The sequence below is a fragment of the Lithobates pipiens genome, unplaced genomic scaffold (assembly GCF_037356315.1).
Source record: "Lithobates pipiens isolate NorthernLeopardFrog02 unplaced genomic scaffold, aLitPip1_a1.2 Scaffold_10, whole genome shotgun sequence".
NCBI lineage: Eukaryota > Metazoa > Chordata > Amphibia > Anura > Ranidae > Lithobates > Lithobates pipiens.
The window spans coordinates 220,105,258-220,130,679 of NW_027507686.1; the positions used below are offsets into that span (position 1 = coordinate 220,105,258).

General features: G+C 42.0%; 1 protein-coding gene across 8 annotated transcripts in view; it reads right to left on the reverse strand.

Annotated features, from left to right (window-relative positions):
* The window catches only part of ATG13 (autophagy related 13), a 63,050-nt gene that overhangs the window by 31,884 nt on the left and 5,744 nt on the right, over window positions 1-25,422 (reverse strand). For 5 of the 8 annotated variants that reach the window (XM_077461558.1, XM_077461549.1, XM_077461592.1 and 2 more), the window contains exons 2-9: window positions 16,215-16,296; window positions 13,826-13,906; window positions 10,856-10,975; window positions 6,591-6,637; window positions 4,402-4,542; window positions 3,964-4,004; window positions 2,770-2,866; window positions 2,389-2,487 (exon numbers count right to left, since the gene is read on the reverse strand). In XM_077461558.1, the coding sequence (XP_077317684.1) occupies window positions 2,389-2,487; window positions 2,770-2,866; window positions 3,964-4,004; window positions 4,402-4,542; window positions 6,591-6,637; window positions 10,856-10,975; window positions 13,826-13,906; window positions 16,215-16,283 (695 nt within the window). In that variant the 5' untranslated portion in view covers window positions 16,284-16,296. The remainder of the gene's footprint in view (window positions 1-2,388; window positions 2,488-2,769; window positions 2,867-3,963; window positions 4,005-4,401; window positions 4,543-6,590; window positions 6,638-10,855; window positions 10,976-13,825; window positions 13,907-16,214; window positions 16,297-25,422) is intronic. The other 3 variants (XM_077461601.1, XM_077461584.1, XM_077461576.1) reach the window with 1 other exon arrangement.

Genomic DNA, 25,422 nt, shown 5'->3' on the forward strand with positions numbered 1-25,422 from the left:
CTCAAAATTCTACAAATACCCCATAATGACAACATGAAAGAAGTTTGTTTGAAATCTTTGCAAATCTATTAAAAATAGAAAGAAAAAACATAAAATAAATGCCATGTACATAAGTATTCACAGCCTTTGCTCAATACTTTGGTGAAGCACCTTTGGCACCAATTACATCCTCAAGTCTTTTTGAGTATGATGCTACAAGTTTGGCACACTTACTTTGGACAGTTTCTCCTATTCTTCTTTGCAGGACCTCTCAAATGTCATCAGGTTGGATGGAGATCGTCGGTTCACAGCTATTTACAGATGTTCAATCGGGTTCAAAGTCTGGGCCACTCAAGGACATTCACATAGTTGTCCTATAGCCACTCCTTTGTTATCTTGGCTGTGTACTTAGGGTCGTTGTCCTGTTGAAAGATGAACCTTCACCCCAGTCTGATGTCCAGAGCAGGTTTTCATCAAGGATGTCTCTGCACATTGCTGCATTCATCTTTCCCTCGATCCTGACTAGTCTCCCAGTTCTTGACGCTGAAAAACATTCCCACAGCAAGATGCTGCCACCACCATGCTTCACTGTAGGGATGGTATTGGCCAGGCGATGAGCAGTGCCCAGTTTCTTTCAGACAAAAAGCTTGCCATTCAGGCCAAAGAGTTCAAACTTTTTGTTTCAGCAGACCAGAGAATTTTGTTTCCAATAGTCTGAGAGTCCTTCAGGTGCCTTTTGGCAAACTCCAGGTGGGCCGTCATGTGTCTTTTACTGAGGAGTGGTTTCTGTTTTGCCACTCTACCATACAGGTCTTATTGGTGGAGTGCTCCAGAGAGGATTGTTGTTCTCGAAGATTCTCCTCTCTCCACAGAGAAAAGCTGGAGCTCTATCAGAGTGACCATCGCGTTCTTGGTCACCTCCCCAACTAAGGCCCTACTCCCCCGATCATTCAGTTTGGCCAGGCGGCCCACTCTAGGAAGAGTTCTGGTGGATCCAAACGTCTTCGCCCCCATACAAACGGTCGGACATTCCGACCACAAAATCCGTCAGATTTCTTCCGAAGGATTTTGTCCGAAACTGGTGTTGCATACACGTGGTCGGACAAAAGTTGCCGGAAAATCCGATCGTTCATAAAGTGATGACGTTCGTTACAACGGGATTACGTTCAGGCTAGTAGCCATTAGCTTTGGTCTCGTAATTAGATCTGAGCATGCGTGGCACTTTGATCGGAAATCTCTACAAATCTCTACAAATGACTAAGTCCGACCGGATCATGTTGTTGTAAAAGGTTATATCTAGCTCTCAAACTTTATTGGTTGGACATTCCAACAGAAAAAGTCCAATGGAGACCACACACGGTCGGATTATCCGACAAAACGGTCCGATCGGACATTTTCCGTCGGAATGTCCAACCGTGTGTACGAGGGCTTCCACTTACGGATGATGGAGGCTACTGTGCTCATTGGGACCTTCAATGCTGCAGTATTTTTTTTTTGTACCCTTCCCCTGATCTGTACCTCAATACAATTCAGTCTTGGAGGTCTACAGACAATTCCTTGGACTTCATGAGTTGGTTTGTGCTGATAACTGTGGGACCTCATATAGACAGGTGTGTGCCTTTCCAAATCATGTCCAATCAACTAAATTTACCACAGGCGGACTCCAATCAAGTTGTAGAAACATCAACAAGGATGATCAGTGGAAACAGGAGGCACCTGAGCTCAATTTTGAGTGTCATGGCAAAGGCTGTGAATACTTATGTACATGTGATTTTTATTTTTTTTGTAATACATTTGCAAAGATTTCAAACAATTATATTCATTTTTATGTATATTATTATTTTTTAGCGCTGCATTTATTTGTTTTTAAGATTTCAAACAAACTTCTGTTATATTGTCATTATGGGGTATTGTTTGTAGAATTTTGAGGAAAATAACGAATTTAATCCGTTTTGGAATAAAGCTGTAACATAACAAAATGTGGAAGAAGTGGTGTGAATACTTTCGAGATGCACTGTAGTCTATTAATTCCCAGAAAACTGACAAACGTGGCCCTGTGGGCGGGGCCCAGAATGGCCGCACGGTTTTTAAATTGTGACAGTGGATGCAGGAAGAAGTTTCAACACCCACTGTCACACCGAGTTGGAGATGGGGGGGAAATGGCAGTAGGAGCTGGAACATGTTACATGTTCCACCTTAAAGAAGGGTGGAACATGTAACATGTGACAAAAGATGAAATTCACCTTTAAAATGTCACACTTAAAAAATACCACTGACTAATTATGTAAAATAAGCCTCTTGTGTTCCAAGGCATTGTGCATTTCTGTGGGGTCTCCCTGGGTATAGATCTCTAGGCTGGGGACCTCTGTGCTTGTAGGCGATACGTGTGCATGCTACCTGTGTCCTCACCTGTAGTTGCAGGGATGCATGTGTGAGGTGCTGGGGAAAGGTCGGTCAACAAAGTGATCAATAATAATCCCCATGATGGGCTGAGTCCTCTCAAACTGCCTGAAATGCAATAAACACATTGATATGTTATTGAGCTGCCTTGCTCCTCAGTCCTGTAGATCACCCAATCCCACCAAGGCAGGAGACAGGTGGGAAAAGTGCATATGACAAAGGCAGCAGGCAAAGAGACTGCAGAAGAAAAAAAAAACACTATGGAGGTATGTCAGCCCCTTTGTCATGCAACACTGCTCTGGGATGATCCGTAGGAAGATGCGAGTGTACACTGAAAACAATACCAATCTTTGGTAAGGGACCTCATACCAGAGGGATGACCAGGCTTACCGAGTAGACATAAAAGCCAGATTAGTTCTGTAGGCACAGGTCAGGGTAAGCGTCCCTATAGGGGTCCCCACTGTTCCAACACGTACCGCCTGGAAACCTGGGGGAAAAAAAAAAAAAGTATGAAGTCAATACAGATATTTTGTAAGCACTTGGGCACACAGTTGTCAGTGCGTCCCATCTATCCTCTGATTATTTCTAGAGACAAAAAAAAAAAAAAAAAAAAGCAGAAAAGATTTAGAAGCCCTCATAGAACCAATGCTTTCCAGGGACTTGTGGAGCCTTCCATTTTCTCAGTTTTAAAATGAAATGGATACAATTAAAAGAACCGCAAAGCACAAATCCATGTTTAGATTTAGGTAAAAACAGGAACTTTGCAGATATACCAGTTTACATCTACCCTTTCATGTCATTTCGAGAGGCGTTATCCACGGCTTAGCCTCTTCAAATCCAAATCTTCTGTTTACTTGCGGCCATCTTTTACTCCTCCCTCACCTGTAGGTGTAGGATGCCATATGCAATTAAAAGAAGGAAGGAGGAGCAAGGGGGGTCCTTCCTCTCTGTACACAGAAGTTAAAGTAACCATTTCATGATCCAACTTCTTGATGTCACAGCAGCAGAAATTGAGGGTGGGGTGGTAGTCAAACCCTGCACAGTCCTGTACAAATATCCTCTTGTATGGGGAGCGGGATTCAACCTATAGACCACTTGACTCTGACTTACAAACTACATTTAGCACAGAGCAGCAATGCGAAGTGAAATTGTGGGTTGCCCACACCGCAAAATAAATGTGCTGCTTTTTGCAGATGCGCAGGTTCCGTTAATTATTAATGGCACCCCCCACGATTACACCTAATGCATTTGCTCTCCCTAAAAACGCATGGTACAACAATAAAAGTACAAGCATACAGCAGCTTATTAGAAATGCAACATGTGAGAACAAGCAAAAAAAAAGCTTGGATGCACCTCCTTGTGTGAACGAGCCCTCAGATTGGTGCAATTATGTTGACAAAAAAAAAACAAAAAAGAAAACACTGGACCAAGCTACGATTTGGCCCACCAACCAACTCTGACTACTGAGGTGCAAATGTGAATAAATCATGCTTACGCTATAGTTGAATTATGACAGACAGTGAGAATATTATATGACAACTCAATTATTTATTGTGAATGTCACATATAGTTTTAGGATTTTACCTTCTTTAAGACCCAAAAGCTGAACATCTCCAAAATATATCCTGCAAAAAAAAAAAAATAATAATAATTTATAATAAATATCAGAAAAAAAAAAAAACACAACACACATTAATATCAGCATAAAACTACCCTTACACACAGCTATGAATATAATATTCTAATACACATCCTGTATGACCGTTAAAAAATAATTTTAAAAACCTCCAAGGATGCACCGTAGCATTCTCCTATCAAGAGGTTAAGAGTCAAATTTTAGGACAACAACCTCTAATCGTGGTTACATGTTTAAAAAAAAAAAAAATAAAAAAAATGCACAACTCAAGTTAATGCACAATTGCATACATTTTGATGTGTTTCTATTTATTTTAATGGAAACTGCATCAAGGGAAAAATGCGCAGGTGTCAATAGTCCCTAAAGCCCATCTCTGGACTACCTACCTGTAGAGAATGACATATTCATGCCCCTGCTTCCTGGACAGCCTGTAGGCCGGCGTTACCCTGGTGACTGCCAGTAAGGATTTCAGTAGCAGCGACAGCCGGTTATACACAGTATAGGAGACCTTTATCTCCCGGTCACATCTAAAAATACAAAAAACTTGAATAAGTCATACAAGATAAATTCTGACATGTAATATCTTATATCAGTACACTGTATACACAGCAAACTCATAGAAATCAAGCCTCTTAAAAAAAAAACAACAGATAAAGATTACTTCATGGTTGTATTATACTCTCACCAGCAGGTGGTGCAGCAAGTGAACTCTAACTATATATTTTAGTCCAGGTAAAACCTTGGCAATTCCTCCAAAAGGAATTTACATGCTTGCCTCAGAAATCCCACTTCAAAATGAAAGATGCATTTTTTTATTTATTTTTTCTGAACTGTGGAATCACAGCTATTATTCCTACATTTTGGATAGAATAGGGTAAGGTTAGAGCCTCTTGTTCACTTTTAATGACTGTCTATGACCCTGCTGGAAAGATTTTGCCCTACTTCCAATGACACACATTATGGTGTAAAATACTGTGTCAGGGCAAGGAACACAGACACAGCAAAAAAACCATGACAAGCTCTCATCTAATAATCTCTGTCTGTATCTCCATTTCAGAAATGTACCTCGACTTCCTGTACTAATGACTGCTGCCATTGGGAGTTAGGAAAAATCTCAGCTGTAGGACAGAAAAAGCAATAAACCTGACAGTGGTTCTAATCCTCCCCTCTTCTATTAGAAACAGGCTAACGTCGGCAAAATTACATGCACTAATTGTCAAGTTTGCTTTTTAACCACTTCAACCCCGGAAGAATTTACCCCCTTCCTGACCAGAGCACTTTTTGCGATACGGCACTGCATCGCTTTAACTGACAATTGCACGGTTGTGCGACGTGGCTCCCAAACAAAATTGATGTCTTTTTTTTCCCCACAAATAGAGCTTTCTTTTGGTGATAGTTGATCACCTCTGCGGCTTTTAATTTTTGCGCTATAAACAAAAAAAAAGAGTGAAATATATATATATATATGTGCATATATGCAATAAACGCTTATTGATTGGTTTGCGCAAAAGTTATAGCGTCTACAAAATAGGGGATATTTTTTTTTAACTAGTAATGGCAGCGATCTTTATTGGGATTGCGACATTATGGCATACACATCGGACACTTTTGGCGCGATTTTGGGACCATTCACATTTATACAGCGGTCAATGCAATTAAAAATGCATTGATTACTGTGTAAATATGACTGGCAGTGAAGGGGTTAACCACTAGGTAGTGCTGTAGGGTTAAGTGTGTCCTAAGGAGTGATTCTAACCATGGGAGGGGAGGGGCTGCGTGTGACACGACACTGATCACCGCTCCCAATCACAGGGAGCTGTGATCCGTGTCATTAGGCAGAAAGAGGAAATGCTTGTTGACATTAGCATTTCCCCGTTCTTCCTCTCCGTAAAACGGTCGCGGGTATCCCCACAAACATAGACTCCGTGGGACCTGCGATCACGCCCACGGAGCTCTCGGTGGCCTGCAAGCCCTCTCTTAAAGGGCAACGTACAGGTACGCTAATCTGCTTGTACGTGCCCTTCTGCCACAGTGTATCTGCGTGAGGCGGTCGGGAAGTGGTTAGCCTTTAGTTAAACATTAAAATTCTGGGATTACCCCTCTCTTACGGTCACCAGGACAAAACATTAGGGAGTGACCAGAATATCTGACAGGGTTCTAAGCCTTCCCAGATCTATCCAAAACTAGAAAATACTAGTACATTTTTTTTGTGTTCCATAGTTACACTTTTAAGAACATTTATACCTGAGGGATGTAGTGTTTACTTATCAGAACAAAAAGGAAAAAGGTTAAGGTAACTAGGGGAGGAATCTTCCTTAGAGAAAACACCTCTGGAATTTGGGTGGATTTAGGAGGAATTAAAAGTGATTAGTCATCAAATGTGACATTTCAGATCTATGCTACCAGATAAAAACACACAGAAGAACATACAATATGTTCAAGACACAATGCACAATGCAATCATATATTTGAAGGTCACACTAAAAAAAAAAAATAAAAAAAAAAAAAAAATAAAAAACACAAGACGCTTTCAAATGTCTATTTCCCAGAAGTAGAAAAAAAAAATGTCACTAACTTTTCATTCATTTCCAGACACCACACTTCAAGTTCCATGGAATCACCCTGCAACATATTGAGAATTATAATTAATATTTGGGGAGGACCCCGAACATACTGAGGAAGTATAAGCCCCACAATACAGGGACCTGTAGTTCCTCTGCAGCTCAAGGGAAGAAAACTGTATATCAACATTACACAGAAAACACAGCTTACATGGGTTTCCTCTGGGTACACCGGTTTCCTCCTACACTCCAAAGACATGCAAGTAGGTTAATTGGCTCCAATATGTGTGTGCACGCAAGATAGGGACCTTATACAAAGGGCAGGGACTGAATAGTGTGTAAAGAATAAATAGTATAATGGATAGTATGTAAAGTGTGGCATAAATTGGCATTGCTATAAAAAATACCTGTAATGAAAATGACCTAAACTGCTTCATGCTGTGTAAGAGATAATTCAGTCAAAAAAAAAAAAAAATATATATATATATATATATATATATATATATATATATATATATATATATATATATATATATATATATATATATATACATATATATATATCCTGCATGCAGGTGCATCTATCTTTGGCAACAACTCAAAGCCAAAAACCCAGGCCAGCCTTGCATAGAGATCAGACATGGGGTTTGATTTACTAAAGGCAAATCCACTTTGCACTATAAGTGCACTTGGAAGTGCAAATCGCTGTAGATCCGAGGGGGGAAGATCTGAAATGAGGGGAAGCTCTGCTGATTTCTATCATCCAATCATGTACAAACAAAAATCCTGTTTTTTTATTTTCCTTGCATAAACCCCCCCCCCCCCCCCCGGGCTCTACAGCTACTGCACTAGTGGATTTGCTTTTAGTAAATCAACCCCATGAAGTCTCTAGAATTCAAGAGGAGGGTATGAACCACTGCATTTTTTTTCTTTTTAAATATGTCAACAGTAGCAACATTATATGTATTTAATGGATTCTTTACAGTGCAAGATGTGCTTTAAAATTATAAGTTCACCTTTGAAAAAAACAAATAAATAAAAAATAAAAAAGTGCATTTATATATATTTTTTTTTTTTACTAGGAGCCTGCAAAGAATTCCACCAGCGATCAGCAGATCAAGGGGGAAATGCAAGACTCCTGCAGACTGTCTGTGCAAGTCAGGGGTGCCCAAACAGTGGCCTGCAGAGCCCTCTTTTGTGGCCAGCGACAGCCTTCTCTAGTATGGCGGGACAGCAAGCCTAGATTGTGGGTTGCCAAACCACCATCTGAGAGCATCAGTGTTGTGAATGAAGCAAGCAGCTGCACAGCAGAGCCGCATAAGCCAATGCTTCCAGTATAGCACCAACACCTAGGCGGAACGATACCAAATGCACTCTGCCATGAACAGCAACATCCGGCGATACCCGAATGGAAGACTGTTATTAAAGGTAAATTTATCACTAAAATAAGTGTATATATGGGCATATCTGTTCTGCAGTGGTTACTGGGCTGCTTTTAAACTGATCTGCAGGTGCAGCGCAGTACAACTGTGGTACCTGCACTGAGCCATAGACTTCTGTTATTACCTGTTGGTTTGGTGCGCTTTCAGAAAGTGCACCACTCCTGCAGTATATAATAGAAGGGGATCTGTCCTCTTACATCAGGGTGGATTGGAAGGCCCATAGAGTAGAGCGGGCTGTGTCCACATCCGTTCTGCAAATGCAGAGTGGACATGGACCGGTCATCCGCTCATTGTGGCCCGTGACCGGCTACCAAGTGGCCCTCGCTCTTCCAAAAGGTGGGGCACCCCCGGTGTAAGCTGTCTGCTCATACCTGGTACAGGCAGGCAGTTGCACACTTACAGGAAGGCCTTGTACACACAATACGAAAATCAGAAGGGAAAAGTCGTAGCACAAGCGGTCTGCGGATATTCGGATCATTAGTATGGTGCTTTCGACAGCCGTTTTGACTTTCAACCCCCCATACAAAAGCTGGGTGTGCAGGCTATACATTTTTTTGTCACATGTGAACTCAACATCTGATTTTCGGATGGTCAGTACAGAAATCGTCACACAAAAGTACAAACGCGTATGCTCGGAATCAAGGAACGAGCCGGAAGAGTTTGGTCCTGTAAAATACTGCTCGTAATCTAGAATTAACATTTGTGACACGGCACCTGATGAAATGTCGAAATGCAGCGCACATTCTCATCTTCTTTAACCGCTTCAAGACCAGCCACCACAGCGTGAGCCGTCATAGCTGTACGTTGGTTCTTTAAGACACATTAGCCGGTGCATGTGCCCGCATCGCTCCCCGGAGCTAATGCGTATGCCCGGCGGGAGCAACAACTGCCGGGCACCCGCAATTGCCCAGTTCTCTCAGGGTAATAGAGACAGATCGTGTGCTTCAACGAAGTAGGAACACCGATCGTTCTCCTTCCACAGTTAGAACACACCTAGGGAACACAGTTAACCCCTTGAACGCCCCCCCTAGTGATAAGCCCTGCCCTGCCAATGACATTTATATAGTAATCAATGGCTATTTTTTTTTAGCTCTGTCGCAGTCATGATATAAAAATCGCTGATCACCGCCATTACTAGTATAAATAAAAAAAAAAAAAAAAAAAATAAATAACATCTATCCCCTATTTTGTACACGCTATAACTTTTGCACAAACAATCCAATATAAGCTTATTGCGATTTTTTCATTTTTTACCAAAAATAGGAAGAATACACATCGGTCTAAACTGAGAAAAAAAAAATAGTTTAATAAAACAAATTTGGGAATATTTATTATAGCAGTCTGTCTGCCTTTTTTGTTTATAGCGCAAAAAAAGGTGAGAGGCAGAGGTGATCAAATACCAGCAAAAGAAAGCTCTATTTGTGGGGAGAAAGGGACATCAATTTTGTTTGGGTACAACGTCGCAAGACCGTGCAATTGTCAGTTAAAGTGACGCAGTGCCGTATCACAAAAAACAGCCTGGTTAGGAAGGAGGTAAATTCTTCCAGGGCTGAAGTGGTTAATGGGATAATAATGAAGCTGCTTTTTGGCGATACTGATGTAGTTATGCCAAACCTATCTTAAAAGGCATTTGGTTTGTACGATCTGAAAATCACGAATCAACGCTCACCAAAATTCTACTAACTTCTACTAACACAAAATTAGCATAAGGGGCCTAAAGGGTGGCGCTTGAGAAATTACCTTCCTCTTTATACTCTCAAAGTACGTCACTACGGTCGTGTTTGTCAAATTTGCGGATAGTTGGTATGCTAGGCAAAATCCTGCACACGCCCTTTGGATGAAAATCAGATGTTCGGTCATACGACAATTAAACCGTGTGTACGAGGCCAAAGCCTCAATGAACTACTAGAGCAGGGATATGCAATTAGAGGACCTCCAGCTGTTGCAGAACAACAAGTCCCATGAAGCATAGCAAGACTGACAGCCACAAACATGACACCCAGAGGCAGAGGCATGATGGGACTTGTAGTTTTGTAACAGCTGGAGGTTCGCCAATTGCATATCCCTGTACTAGAGCACTCAACAGTTCCCTGATAGTTCATTGAGAACTACCTGCCAACAGCCACAGTGCCAACAGTCTGCAGTACTTGTAATTTATTCACAGAAAAGGTGGGTTTTTTTTTCCCCCTTAAATTGCGACAGCTAGTTCAGGGAGAAATCACCCACTCACTGTCACTAGAGGCGGTGGATTGGGGAGTGGCTGCAGCAGAGGGAACAAGTTACATATTCCACCCTAAAAATGGATGGGACATGCAACATGTTCCCAATGGTGAATTTATTATTTAAAGCAAACCGGTGCCCATGTAGAATGGTAAGCTGGTAGTGGTTTTATCATGTGCATGAACAAGATTTGTCTCTCATCACAACACTGGGACTGATTATGTGCCTAGGACAGCCTTTCTCAACCTTTCCAACACAGAGGAACCCTTGGAATAGTTCTCTGGTCTCAGGGAACCCCTGCTAAAAAACTGAAATCTACAACTCATGATACATTAGTGTGATGGTCAGTGGAAAGAATTACCTCCTTACACTTGTGGTCATTGGGAAGAATTACCTCCTTACAGATAATTAAAAAGATCAGTGGTATCAGTGGCAGAAATTGCCCAATGCTGAAGGAACCCCTAGAAAACTCTGGAGGAACCCTAGTGTTCCATGGAACCCTGGATGAGAATCACTGGCCTAGGAAGAAAATGGAATGCACATGCAAATTTCAAACAGTAGGAGATAAGAGCACAAAATTAAGGTTGTTTGACATGAAAAACTCTTAGCCATCATACCTCTGAGGTCTTTAAAGAAATTTCGACACACATGGAGCGTCCAACTGCAGGCAGCTGACCAGATAGGGCTTTCTTGGCTTCCTGGGTAACCTCAGGGATGTCCTTGATTGCCAAGTTAAACTGCAAAAGGCAAAATGTTTAATCTATAAACACCCGAAAACCATCAGAAAAACCATCCCATAGTCTTATCTATACAAGCAATTTGCCTACCAAAAAAAAAAATATATATATAAAAATGAATACCTTGAGTGTCATAGCTAAGATCCCTAAAGTGTTGGCGCTATATAAATCCTGTATAACAACAATAGATTAATATCCCAATAGGGGATTCATGTCAATGGGCATCAAACACATACACTGGACTAATCATTTGACAAGAGAAGGTTGGAGTTCAATCTGCTTTTCCAGCAGGTTAAATACGGTGTAATAACATACTGTACATGCTGCATCTAAAGAAATGCAGAGATGTCATGTACATGGGAATCTACTAACCTGCATCTAAATTTTGTGTCAAACACAGGAAAAACACCCGTGTACATGAGCCCTGAGGTTTACAAACTGAATACAAACATAACAAATGATGCAGCACGTTTTTGAAGTGGACATTCCTTAAAAATTGGAGAATGTGCTTGAGCAGACATCACCTCCCAGAAGCTTCAGAAGCCACATTCCCGGGAAAGTATTTTTTTTTCTCCTAAATTCTGTCGTTTTGGAAAATATTTATGTACCACTTGTTTTTACTAATATTACAATCCTGTTACATAGATGTGGACAAAAGACAACAAAAAACATAAGAAGGGAAGGCTAAGACTGTTTCTTTTTTTTGTTTTACTTTTACATATTTATTTTTTTCTCTCCAGGCCCCCTTCATACCTGTAAGGTTCAATTTAGTGTGCCAAGGCAGACAATTCATCTGAATGGGCTGCCAATGCATACCAGGCCTAAAATCAGACTTGCACTATTTTTTCCAATGCAGTGCATCTGACACACAGTAGTGCGTTATTGTTTATTGTGTTGCGCTGCAACAGAGGTTTTATTGGGGCAATTAAGATGAACGCGTTACCGCAATGTGTAGATGTAAAGCTAGTCTTAATTTTTAAGATTAGAAACTGGCAGGATTTTACTGCAATGGATTCACATTTATGGCCGGCTGTACACTCCACCTGCTGCACCTTAGGTGCAGGAAATGCTGGGAATTTTACACTACGCATATTTGATGCCTGCAATGTTCATGTGCATTTAGCCTGAATAAATAAATACATAACTGCATTAATTGGTGTTTTTTTTTCAGTTTTGTTATTCCCAATCTGCCTGAAGCTCAGATTTCAACTAGAACAATACGTGTTTTTGCTTTTATGGACTGAAGTAATTTTTCAGAGAGCATGACACATAGTAAATAAGTTCTTCTTAATTAGTTGAGATTCAAGCATGCTCATTATCAACAAAAACAAAGGATACCTCTCTAGGTCAATCCATACTTAGGCTCCTTTCACACTTGTGCGACTTAGGACTCCAAAGTTGCATGACAAGTCGTACCCCATGATTTCCAATGAGTACCATTCATATCTGTGCGACTTCAAGTTGCACCGACTTCAAAAGTAGTCCCTGTACTACTCTGGTCCGACTTTGATGCGAGTTGAGGTCCACAGACCTCAAGTATACACAGGCATTCCCCGAAAATCGCAGTCACAAAAATTATGGTAATGTCACGGCAGTGTGAAAGGGGACTTACCTGCACAAATGGATCAGGTGCACACCCAGCTCATAATATATTTCTTCCCCGACTGAAAGATGGCACTCTAGTGTAAAACGCAACGAATTTACTGAATATATACCATAAAGCTGGAGTACAAAAGGAAAAAAAAATGGGACCTTAAAAGAGAAGTATCTCCAAAGCTTTTTTGGCCATACTTTTATGGGTCACAGGAGTGCACTTATTTCTGCACTCTTGTGACCTAGATTAAGACAACAGTGGTTAGCCCGCTGTCAGTTGACATCCGCAGCCAGTCCAGGCTCTGCAAGGATCTTGTCTTTAACATCGGGATCCACCTACATGCCTGACCAGCAGCTGGCTCACCTTCTTAGCACACCACCGAGAGCCTGAGCCAGCCGCCCCTCTACAGCCTGGTGCTCCAGTGAGCCCTGGAGGGGTAGAGCTCAATGAAGACTGACAGCTGAGTGATCAGCGGTCATGTGATTGCTCAATTCTTGGTCTTAGAGCTGGTGGGGGACAGCTGCAGCATTGGATCGATTTCACAGCCATATAGGTAAAAGTATGTATGTTTGTTTACTTAAAACTTCCGCACTTCACCTTTAGGCGTTTCATGCCTAACATTTAATTATAGAGTGATTAAGAATGAACTTTATGATTAAGTGCAGTTAAACATGGAACGTGAAAAAAGGTCTAATTTTCCTGTTGTACTTCTGGAAAATATTTAATAAAGGAATTTTAAGTTTTAGGCTGGAGTGCAATCATCCATTCTGGTGCAGGAACTCTCAGTTACAACTAAGCATGAGCTCCGTTGTATTCGCACAGCCCACATGCAGAGCCCGCCAGGAAGTCAGCACTGCGCTGCGCTGATCACAGGCAGTGAGACATTTCCCGATCTCTGCAGCCACGCAATGGGAAAATGTCTCACTGCCTGTGATTAGCGCAGTGCAGACTTCCTGGCAGGCTCTGCGCGTGGGCTGTGCGAATACGAGGGAGCTCATGCTTAGTTACAAGATGCCTCAGAGAAATAGTCGATCGTAGCTCCTTATTTTTGTATTCTTTTTAAATGAGCCTGTGAAGACACACACATGAACACAGTAATCTGTTTCACAGAAGGGGTTCAATGAAATCGCAGGTTATATACCTTGTTGTAATTTCAGATGAAAATTGTGCTCAGTGATGTTTTTTAAACTGAAAAGAATGATAATTATACTGAAACTTATACTGAAACTTTGACCTGTATTTAAAGAAGGTTTTACCCAATCTGAACCAGTTGGAGAGGAGGAAGAACGGGTACATATCTTGTCTCCAAGTCGAGCCTGGACAATCACCTGGACAGTCTGCAGAATGAAGAGAGTTTTAATAAAAGTCATAAGGTCATTTGTCAAAAACATTCCTCATTTTCCCATCTGAACTAGTACATAAAAAACAGTTTAGGGCAGACTACAGAACTTACCCACAATGAATTACAGTGTGTATAATATAGATACAGATATATAAAAAATATCATTAGTTAAAGCGGAGTTCCAACGTCAATTACTTTTTGTTTTTTATAACAATTCGTACATTTATATCATGGAAATGTAACACTCACTTGTTTTTTCTAATATATCCCCCAATGTTTTTTCAAATAAAAAACAAAGCTATATAAATTTCCTGATGGCAGTTTTCATCTTGCCTGTGGGCATGTGAAGCCCACAAGCAGACAGTTCCGGTTTCGGTGATGCTGAGCTACCAGCATGCACTGCCCATTCTCGCGCATTATTTACTGTGCGCAGCGCCGTAAGCTTCCGCCGTTGCCATCACAAGGGGTGTCTGCGTCGGAAGTGCCCGCCCCGTTGTGATGGCAATGAAGATCACGATAATTAGCGGTGGCTAGCCACACTGACACCTGGGAATATTGATTCATAGCTCCCAGGAGACTGACACAGGAAATTCCACATAAATAAAGGCTAAAAAGGTAACTCTTAGGAAAAAAACAAAACAAAAAAACAAACACAAATAAAACAAAAAGCTATTTCCATTTGACAATGTATGTAATGCCAGAAGGATAATAAAGTGAACTTCGGAATTTGTGTGGAACTCCGCTTTAATTCATAGACACAGGATGAACGATGTATGATACAAATAAAATCAAATGCCAACCAGTGCCCTTCAGATGGTTTCTATAGTCCTCCTTTAAAATGGAATAGTTCATAAATTAAAACAGTTTCCATGTGCAAAGAAACCAATCTTCAGAGCACTGGTTGTTATTGATTTTATTTGGATCTGTCCAGAAGGACAGTCTAGTTTTGCAGATGCCTAGTGGCGCTGACTTTTATTTTAACTGACGTATGGTACAGCCAATACCAAACATATTAAGAAACTATGTTGTGTATATGGGCACTGTGGCTCCCAAAGAACCAACACTGTTTCCCTGAGATTAGACCACTGCCAGGAATATCCACATAACACACACAATTTTATATAGATTATTGAAATGTTTTTAAATGGATGGACTTCACACCCCCCAAATAAATCTTACGAGAGCAATATGGCATGTGGACAAGTCAACAGCACCCGTGTGTAGTTTGGATGTGTTGTATGGGGGCTTTATGGTGAGTAATATATAATGGTCTCAAATTATTTGGGTGCTAATAAAAGAAAGAAGAACAAGTGTGTAGAAAAAGGAAGGAGGGCGGTGAAGAAAGGTAGGTAAGGGGCGGGACTTAAGGTAAGCGCCAGACAGCAGGTGACCCTACAGCAACCAGTGGCTCGTGATAGTGTTGTGTGATCTACGGTGGGAAGATTAGTGGTGAGCTAAGACATTCACACATCAATTTTAGGAATCTGTAATGTAGCTAGAGTGTTGGTTGTTTGCCAGAAACGCCTTCATTCTTTCTTTAAATTCTTCATAACAAAGAGACTTTTTTTTTTTTTCTAATAGGAAAATATTTGTTTGTCTGCCAGTAAACTATAGTTTACCCTATTTTGTTGGAATCTATCCAGTTGGCCTTATATCACATGTAACAATGCATGCCTGGGGGCCTCTCTTTTACTCGAGTATGAAAAAGTATTGAGAATAGTTAGTAGTTTTATGTTCAGAATATAATTGCAAAGTGGCAGGACCACCATATATGCATGACATCACACACCGTGCTGCATTCCTTGAGGCACATGTTAGGGTTTGTAGGGTTAAGGCGAGCTGTCCTGGAGGGGACAGATACCACCTGGGGAGAACCTCGTATGCTGATTTTTGTGATATGATATGTGAGGATTTGGAAAAGGTGGACCAGATCTGAGATCAGTCCTACAACCATAAAATTTCAACCATTTTCCCCATCAATAATATAGGAAGGTTGTTGAAATACCAAATGCAATCAACCTTAATGAGTCTGATTGGCAAAAAAAAAAACGATCAATTTTATATATGGAATAGATATCATAGACTGAATGCATGATTGTGATCACATAGGAAGCAATCAAAAACAGGAATCCCATTAAAGAATCTGATAGAAAGTAATCAGTTTCTACCACATTCCTGGTGCTCTGCATTTGTTTGAAAAAGAAAAAAAAAAGATTCAGTTATTTTTCGATTTTGACAAAACTTAATCTTAAAACATGATGAAAAACATTTATGTTGAAGTTTTGAAATTTTTAAAATTTTACCTTCAAGGCAAAAAATTTGACAAACTTGTCCAAGTCCTTCCGGTCTTGTGGGCTGAGGTCTGAGTCCATGGTGTCTGTAGGCCTGAACATGAGAAAACAACGTTAGTCAGACCACAAGGAGACAAACAGCAATGCTGAACCAGCTCACAGAATACAATTCAATGGATGGTGCACGAAAGGAAGAAAAAACCTGACCAATAACCAATCCGCGATATCCTTTCCCTGGCATACAATACAAACATGGATAGCTGGAATCAATAGTAAATTAAACTGAATCCACATGGCGATTGGTGCTTTTATGCACTTTAGGTCCTTTATTGCATTTATTTTTCTTAGTGATGAGATCCTGTTTTTTTTCATGTTTTTTAATCAACAATCATTGATTGTTTATGTATAGGTATTTTTTTGATCTATAGCCCATTTATATCCCATGTGTGGCTGCAGTTTAAGTGTTTTTAAAATGGGTAACTAGGAGTATGAATTTATTGCTACAAGCAATAGTAAAAGGCTCCATGTTCTTTATTTAATCATTTGCCATTCAATTTTTTGACATTTGTTGAAGATTTATATCACGGTGTATTGGTAAGCCATTATCATTTATTGGCATATAAAAATATAAAAATAAAATACAGGCAAATTCCCGGTACCCCCCCCCCATAAAGAAAGAGAACAAAGAGGTTGGATTTTCAGTACTGGAGATGTCAGGAAAAGTGGATTAAAAAAAAAATAAAAAAAAAAAAAAGGTAAGCTGAAACTTTTTGGAAATATTAGGTCATGCTACCTGAATAAGAACAAATATACAGTAGGTATAATCCTTATTTGCCTGCAAAAGTGGAAATACACTTTAACCCCTTGAAGACTTTTTTTTTTACATTTTGTTGCTTAAAAGATAAAATCTGTATTTTTTTTCAAGAAAATTACTTAAATTTTATTTATTTTTTTCAAGAAAATTTTAGTAGAGACTCTAGAGAATAAAACGGTCATTGCAATATTTTATGTTGCACTGTATTTGTTCAGCAGTCTTACAAAAGCAATTTTTTTTTTTGAAAAATACACTTTCATGAATAAAAATAAAAAATAAAATAAAAGCTTGTGGAGTGGCAACAAACTACGGTACTTAATCTCCATAAGTGGCGTTTTGAAACTGTTTAACCATTACCAGTTTAGAGTTACAGAGGAGGTCTAGTGCTATAATTATTGATCTCGCTCCAACGATCGCAGCGATATCCCACGTGTTGTTTGAACGCCATTTACAATTGTGGGCCCTTTAACATTTTTAAATGTTTTCTAATTTATTTTATTTTTACACTGTCCCTTTATAAAAACAAACAAACAAAAACACGTGAACAATTTTATTGCTGTCACATAAGGTATTTTTTTGGAGAGATGTGGGGTCCAAGACCCCCAAATCCCTCCTTTGCACTTAAAAGCATTCAAAACTCCATGTTTAGCTGTTTGCAATACTGACATTTTTTTTTTATTTTTATTTTTTTAATGTGGTACCTTTAAGGTTCCAGTAAACGAACGGCTTAATAGATCTGAGACCCGATCATAGCAGATTCCGGCTTTGTTTGGGTCTCCAGCCAGCGGACGTGTCTGATGGTTGCTCCGGTCTCCCGGTGGGACAGCCGGGCGAGCTGCGGAAGGTGAAGGTGGCAGGAGGGGGCGATGAGTTGTGTCCCCTCCCGCTGCTTGTAATAACAGCCAAGCAAGTGATTAGTCACATCAGTTGTTATTACAAGAAAGCCGACCGTTGGCTCTCAAAGAAAAACGGTAATCAGGCATCAACCCGGTACAACCACTTGAAGCAGGACGATGCATACATGTGTTATGTTGGCATGAAGAAGTTAAAGCAGGGGTCATCAACCCTGTCCTCAGGGCCCACCAACAGGCCAGGTTTGCAAGATAACTGAAATACATCACAGGTGATATCATTTGTTGCTCAGTGATTGCAGTATTCTAGTCTGCATCTCCCCAAGGTAATACATAAAACTTGTCCTGTTAGTGGGCCCTGAGGACAGGGTTGATGACCACTGGGTTAAAGGACCACATCAACTACCCCATATGGATGCTACTTTGGTTTCTCCAAGAGTAAAGCATCTGAATCCCCAACTTAAAAAAAGGTTTGTAAAGCTTATTATTTTTATAACAAAAAAAATTATTTTACACAGAGCAGCCTCAATCCTCCTCTTCTGGGAACCGATTTTCAGGGGGGCACCCAGGCGGGCTCGCTACTGAGTCCTGCTGAGGCGTCCATTGACACAGACAGTGGGACTCAGCAATGACCCCGCATCACAGGATTTGATTGACAGCAGCAGGGAGCCAATGGCTCCCGCTGCTATCAGTCTTTCCAATGTGGAGAGAGACAGAAGCTGGAGCACATCGCTGGATCGGGCTCAGGTAAGGGGGGAAAAAAAGGAGGGGGGGGCTGGGCTGTAGCACAGAAGGTATTTCAGCATAGAATGCATTAAGGTGAGACCTTGAGACTTTACTACCACTTTAAGCCAGCCATAGATGGTTCTAATCTTGGCTGGTTCAGCAGGGACCGGCTGAGATTCACACTATCTATGGGGCAGGCTGACTGTTCCCGAGTTGATCTATCGATCAATTTGGGTACAACCAGCATATTGGATTTCTAGCATGTGATTATTGCCAGCTTTCCTGGCAGGGACGCCCCCCTGTGATGCACTGACTTGGGTACAACCAGTCTACCCATAGATGGATAGAATCTTAACCGGTCCCTGCTAAACCGGCTATGATTTGATTCATCTGTGCCTGGCCTTTGCATGCCCCTTTAAAAACAAAACTGCAATGGCTGCCTTCACATCTCTAACATCTAACTCTTTAATCAATAAGCCACGGTTCTTCGAGTTCATTTTAGGAAACTTGTTCTAGACCACCTCAGCACATTCATGAATATTATAATAAACAGAACCCGCACAGAGGCTCTGTGGTCACTAATTAACACTACATATGGCCTGAAGGTGATATTTAGAGAGAAGCGCTAACTAGGGCACCTCACACTGGGACAACAACAGATTATGTGCACACATCCTGCCTGCTTTCCTATGGGGCCCACTGATGCCAGGCTCAGCTTTTTGAAGCCAACCTTGCCATGCTCAGCAGTTTTGTAAAATATACCCCCTGGGCACTACAGAATCTAAATATTCGGTTACATATTTGAAGAGAAGCTCAGAGAGGACTCCCAAGGGTGCTGGAGTAATTAATCCTTATTAATTCTCGGCACTTCTACCTCTTGAAACATTAAAGACATGCAGAGACAACATGAAGGAACATGAAAGGCTCAGGGACCTGGCATACTCCGTCACACGGAACACGGTGTTCCCTCACTGAGCACATTCAATGGTAAAGTACACAGCAGTGAGGAATGTGCCAGTGATGCCAATAATTAGTAAAACTAAGGGAAAACACCACTCACAGAAATATGGGATCCCATTGCTGAGCTCCTTTTAACAATAGTGCCTTGATTTCTATGGCCAGAGCAAGTAGACAACAAGTGAAGTCAAAGGGGTTGCTTTTCTATAACTGGAGAGCGCAAAATCTGGTGCAGCTGACCATATTTTTTGTATATTGCTCCTGCCTATTCTGGGTGGCAAGTACCAAATCCTCTAGCGAGTTGATGCCCTCAACCTTGTTAAGCCACAACGAGATGGAAGGGGGGTGGGGGTGGGGGGGGTGGGGTGGGGAGGTTTGCAAGCTAAGATATCATGCACTGCATTGATGCATTCACACAAAATCCCAGTAGCCATGAGATAAAACAAAGTTCAGGAATATTCCTTTATCCCATTGTTTTGCAACTCTATGTACACTACAAACTGTATGATTGAATCGGTTCTGATATCGCTGTTTTTACTAACCCGACAGCTTATTATTCTAGGAACCGTCATTTTGTTAGCAAATATTAAAAGGTTCTAACTACCAGCAAGAATAAGTCCTTACATTTAAAGTGCACCTGTCATTTCAGATCCATCATGGCAGCGGCTGTTATCGGACATCCACTCACCTGCTGACGCCATGTCCCTCACTTTGTTGGGTCACTGCCGCATCATCAGCTGTCCCATTAAAGCGAATGGGACTGTTGTGAGTCAGCAGTGGGTCAAGCCTTTTTGCTAGTGATTTAACCACTTGCTTAGTGGGCACTTAAACACCCTTCCTGACCAGACCAATTTTCAGCTTTTGGTGCTCTCACAATTTGAATGACAATTACTCAGTCATGCAACACTGTACCCAAATGAATTTTGTGTCCTTTTTTTCCCACAAATAGAGCTTTCTTTTGGTGGTATTTGATCACCTCTGGGGTTTTTATTTTTTGCGCTATAAATGAAAAAAGACCGAAAATTTTGAAAAAAAAACGCATATTTCTTTGTTTCTGTGATAAAATATTTGCAAATTATAATTTTTTTTTCATAAATTTTGGCCACAATTTATACTGCTACATATCTTTGGTAAAAATAACCCAAATTAGTGGATATTATTTAGTCTTTGTGAAAGTTATAGAGTCTACAAGCTGTGGTGCGAATCATAAAAAATTGATCACACCTGATGTACTGGTGGCCTATCTCATTTCTTGCGACCCGAACAAGTCAGGAAAGTACAAATACCCCCCAAATTACCCCTTTTTGGAAAGTAGACATTCCAAGGTATTTACTAAGATGCATGGTGAGGTTTTTGATGTTGTCATCTTTTTCCCACTAATCTTTGCAAAATGAAGAATTGTTTTTTTTTTTTCCCCTCACAAAATTTTCAATGTAATAGGTTATTTCTCTCACATGGCATGTGTATACCACAAATGACACCCCAAAATACGTTCTGCTACTCCTTCTGAGTATTACGATACCAAATGTGTGAGACTTTTACACAGCCTGGCCACATACAGAGGCCCAATATTGAAATAGCACCATCAGGCATTCTAGGAGCATAAATTACACATTTCATTTCTCAACCACCTATTACATTTTTGAAGGCCCTGGAGCACCAGGACAATGGAAATGCCCACAAAGTGACCCCATTTTGGAAAGCTAACACCCCAACGTATAATCTATGAGGCATATTGAGTCGTTTGAATGGTTCATTTTTTTTCCAGAAGTTTTGGGAAAATGTGGAAAAAAAATGAAAACGCATTTTTTTTTTACGCAAAGTTGTCCATTTATAAGATATTTCCAACACATAGCATGTACATAGCAAAAATGACACCCCAAAATACGTTCTACTACTCCTCCTGAGTATAACGATACCAAATGTGTGAGACTTTTACACAGCCTGGCCACATACAGAGGCCCAATATTGAAATAGCACCATCAGGCGTTCTAGGAGCATAAATTACACATCTTATTTCTCAACCACCTATTACAGTTTTGAAGGCCCTGGAGCACCAGGACAATGGAAATGCCCACAAAGTGACCCCACGTGGCACTGACAACACGTGGCACTGACGACACGTGGCACTGACGACACGTGGCACTGGAGGCAGATGGCACTGGAGGCAGATGGGGCTGGCAGATGGGGCTGGGGCTGGCACTGGCAGATGGTGCTGGCTATTTGCTCTGGCAAATGGGGCTGGCAGATGGCACTGCGGCTGGCAGATGGCACTGGCGCTGGCAGATGGCACTGGCAGGGGGCACTGGCGCTGGCGGCACTGGGGCTGATGGATGGCACTGGCGCTGGCAGGTGGCACTGGCACGTGGCACTGGGGCTGGCGGCACTGGGGCTGGCGGGTGGCACTGGCAGATGGCACTGGCAGGTGGCACTGGGGCTGACGGATGGCACTGGCGCTGGCAGGTGGCGCTGGCAGGTGGCACTGGCGGCACTGGGGCTGACGGCACTGGGGCTGACGGATGGCACTGGCGCTGGCAGGTGGCACTGGCAGGTGGCACTGGCGGCACTGGGGCTGACGGATGGCACTGAGGCTGACGGGTGGCACTGGCGCTGGCGGCACTGGCGCTAGGCACTGGCACTACTGGCAGATGGCACTGGGGCTGACACATGGCACTGGGGCTGACACATGGCACTGGGGCTGACTTACAGATCGCTCTCCCTCCTCACACGCTGTCTCTGTGTGAGGAGGGAGAGACATGGCAATGTGAGATGATCTCATATGTTTACATATGAGATCATCTCCCATTGGCAGCTGCGATCGCGCTGTGAACGGCCGCTTTGATTGGCCGTTCACGGCGATCTGTATTTGCCTGTCTCCGGGAGACACGGAGAATACAATACTTCCGTGATGCGCGCCCCCGGCGGCGCGCATTGTGGAAGTAAACACAAGGCCGTCCAGGGACGGCCAGGCGAAGGAACCCGCCTGCTCTAAGGCCGTCATTTGGCTATAGGGCGGGCGGGAGGTGGTTAAATAAAATCCACACTGGTATTGACACTGGATTGTTATTGTTTCTCTTGGTTCAATAAAACCTGAAAAATTTATAGATTATATACACATACATACTCACATACTATCTCACAAAAGTGAGTACACCCCTCACATTTTTTGTAAATCTTTTCATGTGACAACACTGAAGAAATGACACTTTGCTACAATGTAAAGTAGTGAGTGCACAGCTTGTATAACAGTGTACATTTTCTGTTCCCTCAAAATAACTCAACACAACCATTAATGCCTAAACCACTGGCAACAAAAGTGAGTACACCCCTAATTGAAAATGTCCAAATGGGCCCAAAGTGTCAATATTTTGTGTGGCCACCATTATTTTCCAGCACTGCCTTAACCCTCTTGGGCATGGAGGTCACCAGAGCTTCACAGGTTACCACTGGAGTCCTCTTCCACCCCTCCATGATGACATCACAGAGCTGGAGGATGTTAGAGACCTTGTGCTCCTCCACCTTTTGTTTGAGGACGCCCCACAGATGTTCAATAGAGTTTAGGTCTGGAGACATGCTTGGCTAGTCCATCACTTTAAAGAGGAAGTAATTCCTGATGGGTTTACTTTCTCTTTGATTCCCTGCAAAGGTAAAGCATAATGGACTACTATGCATCGCATAATCTAGGCTTAATCTAGGCTTACCTGTAGGTCAAAGTGGTTTGTAAGGGTTTACAACCACTTTAACTCTCAGCTTCTTTAGCAAGGCAGCAGTCATCTTGGAGGTGTGTTCGGGATTGTTATGCTGGAATACTGCCCTGCCACCCAGTCTCTGAAGGGAGGGGATCATGCTCTGCTTCAGTATGTTACAGTACATGTTGGCTTTCATGGTTCCCTCAATGAACTGTAGTTCCCCAGTGCCGGCAGCACTCATGCAGCCCCAGACCATGACACTCCCACTACCATGCTGGACTGTAGGCAAGACACGCTTGTCTTTGTACTTCTCACCTGGTTGCCACCACACACACTTGACACCATCTGAAACAAGTAAGTTTATCTTGGTCTCATCAGACCACAGGACATGGTTCCAGTAATCCATGTCCTTAGTCTGCTTGTCTTCAGCAAACTGTTTGTGGGATTTCTTGTGCATCATCTTTAGAAGAGGCTTCCTTCTGGGATGATAGCCATGCAGACCAATTTGATGCACTGTATGGTCTGAGCACTGACAGGCTGACCCCCCACCTCTTCAACCTCTGCAGCAATGCTGGCAGCACTCATACGTCTATTTCCCCCCAAAAAAACTCTGGATATGATACTCAGCATGTGCACTCAACTTCTTTGGTTGACCATGGTGAGGCCTGTTCTGAGTGGAACCTGTCCTGTTAAACCGCTGTATGGTCTTGGTCACCGTGCTGCAGCTCAGTTTCAGCACTTGGCAATTTTCTTATAGCCTAGGCCAGTGATGGCGAACCTTGGCACCCCAGATGTTTTGGAACTACATTTCCCATGATGCTCAGCTACACTGCAGTGCATGAGCATTCATGGGAAATGTAGTTCCAAAACATCTGGGGTGCCAAGGTTCGCCATCACTGGCCTAGGCCATCTTTATGTAAAGCAAAAATGTGGTGCCATGTTGAACTTCCAGTGACCAGTATGAGAGAGTGAGAGCGACAACACCAAATTTAACACACCTGCTCCCCATTCACACCTTAGACCTTGTAACACTAACGAGTCACAAGACACAGGGGAGGGAGAAATGGCAAATTGGGCCCAATTTTGACATTTTCATTTAGGGGTGTACTAACATTTGTTGCCAGCGGTTTAGACATTTTGGCTGTGTGTTGAAGGGGATTCCACGGGGCAAGGTCCACAATACTTGGCAGAGATTTGTGGCATGTCTGCACATGTACCCCCTCAACAAAACACTGACTTCTAGGATGTGTGACTTAGCCAGCCCAGGAGTTAGCGGGGTAAGCCCTATGTTTTTCTAAGCCTAGGCAAAGAATCAGGAAGTGTTTGAACACACCACTATAAAAATAAATAAAAATAGGAATTGTTAAAAAAAAAAAAAAAAAAAACCTACGGTACTTTTATTGTGTAACAAGGAGGTGGGATAGAGCAACAATAAAAAGGTAACAATCTTTACTGTCAAATCTCATTAGACTTAGATAATTATAACTTATTATAACTATATCCTGGTGTAAAAACTTTTGAAATAATATCAGTTACAAGAAATCTGTAAATTACATCTTTTCTTTTGAATAAAAGCCGCACAGAGCCATTTATAGCCATTTCGTTTTACTTTGGCGAAAGTTTGGAACCTCTGTCAATAGTTTATTTCTTCTTTTGGGCTACCGGCTTTCCGTGATTCTGTTTGTATGACTTTACAATGATTCATCGGCCGACAATTGCAGCAAAATTGCACCACGATTGGCGTGCCATCGAAAATTACTGGGATCACAAGGGTGTCCCACAATCTGCAGTGATTCTGCCCGTGATACAGAACGCCATAGCATGAACGGAGCCTAAAGCAGGCCATAATTCAGGTCAAAATTCTTGATAAACCATCTGAGATCCGATCCATGTATGGGCAGGATGATGATACTCAAGTCGATCCTTTGATCGATTTGGGTACAACCAGCCTGTCAGATTTTATACATTTCGATTACCGCCAGCGGCTAGGGATGAGCTCAGGCGTGTTCGCATGGACCACGTGCAGAGCATGCCAGGAAGTCGGCGCAGTGCTCCGCTAATCACAAGCAGTGAGACATTGCCCTGATGTGCGGCTGCAGAGAGAGAGAGAGATCGGGCAATGTCTCACTGCCTGTGATTAGCGCAGCGCTGCGCCAGCTTCCTGGTGGGCTCTGCACGTGGTC